An 8,484-nucleotide genomic window follows, 5' to 3' on the forward strand; every position below is an offset into this window, starting at 1 on the left:
GTCTTTTTGGAGAGTTGAGTTGGTAAAATTCCCAATCCTCCATGATAAATTCCCGGCACATATCGGCCTCAATTTTGAGACTGAGTCCGGCCTTAATGGTAAAGAGTGACCTCTTTATCCTGATTTCGTGTCTCATTAGTTTGCATGCGTTAAATTTAAAAAAAAAATGACTTTTCTTAGAGAATCTCTTGTTGCTCTCACTAAAATTAATTAATTTTAAATATATAAGTGCATCGCCAGCATATATACTTAAAAAAATTAGCTCAAAAATTGAGAGTTGTGTAAAATTTATATTAGTAGCTCCATAAGCCAATGTGTGATGTTTTTTCTATCAATTAATTACTTTAAGCATTTGGTATAAAGGAATAATTAATCATGACTATACTTTATTTTAGATATCCAATAGTGATTTTATAGCAACCCCACGTGTGAAGTTCATTTTAAAGCATGTATGAAGATTATATGATTTTCCTACTCTCTAATGGCCTGATTGAGTGTATTCAAATAACTTTATTTTTTAAGATGTCATCACTCAGTATAAATAAAAAATACGATCATCCAAAACAAAAACTTATACACAGTTAATAATAACATACCATAATCCATGAAAAAGCTATTGTCCAAAAAACTAAGATCGAGTTGTAAGAGAAGCTTAATTATTTGCATGCCAACTCTAAAACCGAGTTTGTTTATGCTACCAAAACTAACAATGACTAAATAAATTAATCTCTTATAGCATGTAAACTCTTATTTGACTCTATATATCGATACATGTACATAGAGAGAGAATCATTAACAGGTCCAGAAGCCCAAATTTTATAAAATTTGGGACAAATTGACAACTGTGTGAACATATTTTTACAACGTTATCAAAAAATTTATAATTTTAAAAAATTTTATTCATGGAGTTGTCAACTCGTTCTGAATTTTATATTCGAGTTAGAAAATTTTTATATATGTGTATAGAGAGAGAGAGAAAGAGAGAGGAGGGGGGGGGGGGGGGGGGGGCTTCCCTAATGGGGATGCCTGTATGAAATTATGTGCGGATACAAAGTTTATAATATTGTGAAACCTTTTACACCAACATTGTAAAAATAGACGTCTGTAAGAAATTTGTGTTTAGTTGAGAATATATATATAAAACATGAATAAACAGGGTTGACTGTTGGCATTTGGCCGTGCATTAACAAAATAAATTCATAAAATTTTCACTCCTTTTTTCTTTAAAATATAAAAATCTAAAGTCAACATTGGGTAATTACATTAGCTGTAACCCAGTCTCTTAACGATTTCTATGATTTCCGAGTTGAATAGTTCACAGGGGAACATATGAACAGAATATAAAAGCACGAATCTTTCCCTTATGTATTAATGGATCCAAGCAAATATCTGATTTGCTCTAAACACAGCTAGCAGCAGTCATGGATGAGGCTGAAATAGTAATAAGATATGTTTAGGTTTTTCTTTATTATCATCATATATGCATGAAGCTGCCAAAATGGACCAAAACTGAAACGAGTATCAATGTCAAAGAGAAAAGAATAGCCAGCACAATAAATACCATGCAACGATTGAGCTTCTTCTTCATCATCTTTCAATACTCGAGATAACAGTTAATCCATTTACTCATTAGCTACTTGCAAGAAGCTAGATAGATAGCACCTAAAATGGCTTCTCTTTCTGAAACAAATAAGTTTACGTGTACAATTATTGTCTCCATGTTGTTGTTGATTATCTCTACGCAATGTGAAGCACAACTCTCACCAACATTCTACGATGCCACTTGCCCAAGTGCCCTCAACACAATCCGAATGGGCATTAGAAATGCTGTTTCACGAGAGCGTAGGATGGCGGCATCCCTCATTCGCCTCCATTTTCATGATTGCTTCGTTCAAGGTTGTGACGCGTTCATTTTGTTGGACGATTCCTCCTCCATTGACAGCGAGAAAAATGCACTTCCAAATTTTAAATCAGCTAGAGGGTTCGATATTATAGATAGTGCCAAGTCTCAACTGGAGAGAGTTGGCCCTAGAGTTGTTTCATGCGCTGATATCGTTGCTGTTGCAGCCCGTGATGCTTCTTTCGCTGTGAGTAAATCATCATTAATTTTCTACAAGATTAAAACAATAAGAGACATAGTGCTAACAGAAACAGTGATAAGCCGATGCCGTTCTGTGCTATTAATCTTGATATATAATTCATTGTTAGTTCTGGTTAATTAATTAATTTGAAAATATTAATTACAAGTTGGAGGACCATCATGGACAGTTAAGCTTGGTAGAAGAGACTCAACAGCTGCAAGCAGAAGCATAGCAGAAAACCTCCCCAGCTTTACAGATGGCTTGGACAAACTTATTTCCACCTTCGCTACCAAACTTATTGCCCTTTCAGGTATCCCCCCCTCTCCCCCTCTGTGTGTGTTTGTGTGTGTGTGTGTGTGTGTATAATATTTGTCTTATCATAATGTATATAAAAAATAATATTTGTTAATTAACTATGTCTAAGTAATCAATAATATTAATTAATTTATTGTTTCATTTGAAATTCAGGAGCTCATACAATTGGCCAAGCACAATGTGCATTTTTCCGTGATAGGATTTATAACATCAAAGCAATATTGATGCTGGATTCGCGAGCACACGAAGGCGTCAGTGCCCGGCTAATGGTGGCGACAGCAATCTATCACCACTTGATTTGGTGACACCCATTTCTTTCGATAACAATTACTTCAAGAATCTCATTCAGAAGAAGGGTCTTCTCGCATCAGACCAAGTTCTTTTTAGTGGTGGATCTACTGATTCCATCGTTGATGAATATAGCAAAAACCCTTCAAAATTTAAATCTGATTTTGGCCATGATTAAGATGGCAGATTATCAGTCCTCTCACGGGCGCTGCTGGAAAAATTCGAAGAGTTTGCAATCTTGTCAACTAATGATTTAGTTTTTCTATTCTTTGATTTAGTTTTCTAATATTTAATAACGGCAGGTCTACTGGTCCTGCATGATAAAAAAAGTGACATAGTGGCAAATAATGGCAAGCTCCAATCAATTACAAGTCAAGCACCAATCAAGGTCCCAACGGCTACAACTCTATTACAAAAATGTTAAAGCTTGAAATTAGGAGTAGACAAACAGCATAATTCATGCTGATCATGATTATATACTTTCCTTATATTAACAGTCCAATAGTGTATATAATCATCATGTAAAGCATTCTCAATAGTAAGGAAAAATACTTTTCACTTTTCTAAAACTATATTTTCTTTACTGCATCTGGATTCTGGTTATCCAATGGTGTATTGTTTTCTTTATTAATTAATTTAATCATTATAAAATTTTAATTGTGTATTTACAACTCTCTTGCATAGTAAGAATGATCAGTAATTACTTACATTTTATTGATATGCAAAATTGTGATACCTTAAACTTTCTGAAATTAATTAGTTCCAAATAATATCCACCAACATTAATTCTACCGAAAGCATGACATGGTATTAAACTTATATGACAGGGCAACAGATGAGGCACGAATTGTGTTTGAAATGCTGTTATTTATATGACTTCCAAATACAAATAGTTGTCATCAAAATTCTGCCCACAAGTTGATACCATACATGCAAGCCAAGGGCATGTAAAATTATTTCATGTAACCTGTACCACCCATGAGTAGGATTAGTAAGTCAGTTTTATTTTTGACAAGTTGTCTCAATCAGAAATGGTGTTAGCAGCGACCAAAAACATGGGTGACGTAGTGAAATGTAACCTTTTTTTATTTTTCTTTTGGAGGAAAGCTAACCTTTGATCAAGGACAAAAACAGCTAATATTACACTATCCCAAGAACGAAAATACAGTATTAGATAAGCTATAAGTTTCGTTCATTACAGGATTTTTCCTTTATAATCAAATTGAAGACATTTGATCTCATGCGGCATTGGAGAAAATTTTTTCGGATATATATACCCAACTCAGATTTATAAGGTGAAACCACATTCTAATCTAGAAAGGAAGACATCATAGTGCCCTATACAACTACAACTACTGCTTCAACAACAATACGCCAACACAACAACAAAATTCAACATAATACAGCGACCGGATCTGAACTAAAATCCGAAGATATTATTAAGACAACATACTAAAAAAGAAAAACTCTCCTTGCAATGAAATGTCACTTAAGAAGACATGTTCTGTCTTCTCGTAAATTGCAAAACCAAGTTCCACATATAATATTGGTATCTGAAATGCTGTCATATAATACATTGCAATTAATCTTACCGAAACAAGATTTAAAGAATTAACAATCATCAACTTTCTTTATGTATATCTGTAACTAAACATAATCAACTAATTGTGCAAAAAACACAAATTAAGATAAAACAAAAAGGGTTTATGATACTAGGCAAGAGAGCTCTCTATTTTACGGGAGTTACTAGTGATTTCAAAACAAAGCATGTTGATCATATTTATATAATAATTAATGATATAAAAACATCTTTAAAATTTTATTCTAATTTCATTCTAAATAAATATAATATATAATATATCATTTATCGAGTGGTTCATTGGCATGAGTGGTAAGTGAATTGATGGAGATCCAAATCATCACATAATTTCTTTTTCTTTTTTTTTTTAAATAACCTCAACTAAGTAGTGAGAAGATCCATTAAACTGAAAAATAGAATGATGAACTAATGGAGAGAGTTATTCTACCAAAAGGTCCGTAAAGATATAAAACAAAATAAAAAGTGAAACGAAGAAAAAGATTACATGAATCTATATTGAGAGAATCCAGACGATCTTTAATTAGTGCAAAATGAGGTAAATAAAGAGGTAACACTACTAGAAAAATAGGTTTTACTGACACCAACTTAGTGTCAGTAATTAATTTAACTGACACTTATTAATTGTATCAGTAATGCTCAAGTTAGAATACCCAACGGTCACAGCCCGGTTTGTTCCCACGCTATGCCGTGCGGCCTTAGGCGCCAAATTCGCACTCTCTTGGCCCTAAGTCAGCCTTACACCCAAATCCGTTGCTGGATTCGAGAACCAGAAAGAGGATTCACTCTAACTCAATAAGGATGGGAGAAAATAACAGATATTGCTCGATAGAATGCTTACAAAGCCATGTGTGCTGGAATTGTATATTGCTTCTTATTCATTTGGCCAAATGAGGCCCTCTTCTATTGATAGAGTACAAGGAAGTATCTAGAGAGTCTCTAGAGTTATCACAACTACCACCTAAGCACATTAATTACATAGGAAATATCTACATGCTCTACACAAGTCTCCATAGCTCTAGAATTCTCCATGGGCCAGGCCATGTGGAGGCTTGGGCTATGACATTCTCCCCCGCCTATTCCGGAGACATCCTCGTCGACTCACTGTGGAAGGCTTTGATCTTGTCTTGGAACTGCCACAAATCGTTTGCGGCCTCCCAACTTGTTTCGCTCTCGGGTAGTCCCTTCCATTTGACTAAGTACTCTTGGCACGGCGGAAAACTCTTCTTCCGAACCACACGGTCTGCCAAAATGGTCTCCACTTCCTTGTCATATACCCTTGTGTTGCCGAGTGGAGGGCGCTTGGATTCATCCCTTTTCGGATCTTCCGTATCCCCATGGTATGGCTTCAAGGAACTCACATGGAAGACCGGATGGAGTTTTCGCCAAGAGGGTAATTCTAGCTTGTACGACACATTGCCGACTAGGGGTGGGCAAAATATCCGACCCGACCCGACCCGATCCGAAACATTTCAAGTTCGGATCTGATCGAGTGGTGAACAAAACCCAATCGGGTGAAATTGTCTCAATCCGATCCGAAAACCCGATCGGGTTGAGACAAAAAAAAATTGGCAAAAATTACAATATCACACACATAACACACTCACATGAGTACACGACACAATCACTGAATCATTAACTCACAGAATACAGATCACAGTGTCACGGACTCACGGATTTACAGTAATTCACAATTCAGTAATTCACAAAGTATTCACCGCAACAAAACAATTCAGTAATTCACTCCAAACTATTCACCACAACAAAACAATTCAGTAATTCACAAAGAAAAGAACATAAGCAAAGTAACAACTCACAAACCCTCACTCACTCAGACACTCACTGCCTCACGGTATCACAAACCCTCACTGTCACACACAAATCACTGAAACCAGCACTCAAGCCGTCAAGCATAAGCAGCCAACCCACACCCATTCACACCTCACGGCCTCCGTCGCTCACCACACGCAGAAAACACACACGCACAGTTCACGGCTTCACGGAGCTAGCTTCAACCGGCCACCACACGCAGCAACCGCTGCCGAGAACGACCCAACCAAAGCCGAAGCTGATTCGTGAAGATCGTGACCCGATCTATAGATCTGCTGCAACCAAGTGCCGGATCCACGCCTTGAATCCTCCACTCCACCATCACTCAGTCCGATTGAAGATCCACCCGGCAAGCTGCCTCCGATCCACTCGAGTCTCCACCATTGGCATTCACGGGTCACGGCTGTTGAGTGTTGACATCCGGCCACCACACCCATTCACGCTCACACCTCACGGGTCACGACTCCAGTTTCAAAACTCAAAAGGTCTCTTCACTCTCTGTTTTGGAAGTTGGAAGTTTGGAACTTGGAAGCCCGAATCAGCAAATCCGGCTTTTAAACTTATTTAAGAGATGGTATATAATATATAATTATATATGCATTAATGATTAATTATAATTGTTATTTGTTATATGTTATATGAGAAATGTTAATTGTAACTTTGTATGTTAATTATATATAATTATATATTGTTAAATTTTATCAATAAAATGAAAATAATCCGGCATTAATTTTCTGTTACTTATTAATAATTGATTTTTTGTATGAATAGTAATGTTAGATTAAAAATTAAAATTAAATTTTATGTTACAATATAAATTATAATTATATATGTCATATGATATGTGTATTTGTACAATAGTTTCAACTTCAACCAAAAATTAACCAATTTAATTGTAGTAGTTTCAAGTTTCAACTTCAACAAATAATTAATCAATTTAATTAATTGCATGATAACCAATAAGTAAATATTAAGTGGTTAAGTACATATAATGTGGGCATAATAAGAATTAAGAATTGAAGATACGGATATGTAATTAATATTATATTATTTTGGCCAATGGATAATTAGATATTATAAATTAAATAATTACATTAATTTCTTGGTTTTCTTTTATGGAATATGCATCTTGAATTCTTGATCATATATAAACATTATGGTGGAAAATTGGAAATATAGATTTCAAAAAGTTTCATAAAATTAAATTAACAATTATTTGAATCAATTTGTAATACTAACTATTAAGTAGATTTTTTTTAATAGTCTTTTTGTGTTTTAATTTATGAATTAATGATTAATAATTATTTATTTGTATGTTTAGATGTCTGGACACTCAAGATCGAATTCAATAAGTGATGATGACAATCAAAGTGTTCAAATGGAAGGAACTCAAAAGGCAAAGTGGAAAAGACCAGCGATGAAGAAAATATCTGCGACGTGGAATCATTTTACTTTGGTTGAGGACAATCCAAACAAATGCAAGTGCAACTATTGTGGTAGACAATATCAATGTCATTCAAGGCGTGATGGGATTACAAATATGAGAAATCATATACTGGCTTGCCTTGCATACAAGACATTTCGGGAACAACAGGAGGGAAGTCAACAAAACTTGACAACTGAGGGTGGGGAAGGAAATGCAAGTAATATGGTTTTGGCTAAAGGGTAGAGTCAAGACGCTTGTAGAAGGGCAGTCACCAAAATGATCATTATGGGTGAGTTGCCACTTAGTTTTGTGGATAACAAAGGGTTCTGGCATTTCTATAGTGTAGCCATTCCGCAGTTTGTTATGCCATCTCGGAGAACTATTGGTAGGGATGTTATGGATTTATTTTTGGAAGAAAAGACAATGTTGAAGAGTTTGATTTGCAACAACAAACGACGAGTGTCTCTTATCACTGATTTATGGACTTCTGTTCAAAACATGAGTTATATGGTGATCACAACTCATTTTATTGATAATGACTGGTGTTTGAACAGAAGGATTATTAGTTTCAGTGTGATTGAAGATCATAGAGGGAAAACGATCGGTAAAAAGATTGTAGCTTGTTTACAAGATTGGGGGATAGAGAGGTTGTTTGCAATAACTGTTGATAATGCCAGTACAAATGATGTTGCTGTTAATTATGTGACTATGCAATTACTTGCTTGGAGGAATGATGATGCAATTGTATTGGCGGGTCAGTATATGCATGTGCGTTGTTGTGCACATATTTTGAACTTGATTGTTGTTTCGAGGTTGAATGAATTGCATGCTAGTGTTGCCACCATCCGGAATGCTGTGAAGTATGTGAGATCCTCCACTACGAGATTACAGGCATTTAAACAGTGTGCTCAACAAGTGAAATGTCCAAATGGAACGGTTGTTTTGAA

The 8,484-nt window shown here is 35.3% G+C and overlaps 1 protein-coding gene across 1 annotated transcript; it reads left to right on the plus strand.

Annotated features, from left to right (window-relative positions):
• The first annotated feature begins 1,588 nt into the window (after positions 1 to 1,588).
• On the plus strand, positions 1,589 to 2,547 carry LOC102613428 (lignin-forming anionic peroxidase-like). Its single transcript, XM_052431787.1, has one exon. It carries the CDS (start codon positions 1,668 to 1,670, stop codon positions 2,220 to 2,222), a length of 555 nt encoding a protein of 184 aa, XP_052287747.1. The 5' UTR covers positions 1,589 to 1,667; the 3' UTR covers positions 2,223 to 2,547.
• Positions 2,548 to 8,484: the final 5,937 nt, after the last annotated feature.

This window comes from Citrus sinensis, chromosome 8, assembly GCF_022201045.2.
Source record: "Citrus sinensis cultivar Valencia sweet orange chromosome 8, DVS_A1.0, whole genome shotgun sequence".
Taxonomy (NCBI): domain Eukaryota; kingdom Viridiplantae; phylum Streptophyta; class Magnoliopsida; order Sapindales; family Rutaceae; genus Citrus; species Citrus sinensis.

Coding starts and splice junctions, on each gene's coding strand:
- LOC102613428 (XM_052431787.1), top strand. CDS start 1,668: ATGGCTTCTCTTTCTGAAACAAATAAGTTTACGTGTACAATTATTGTC.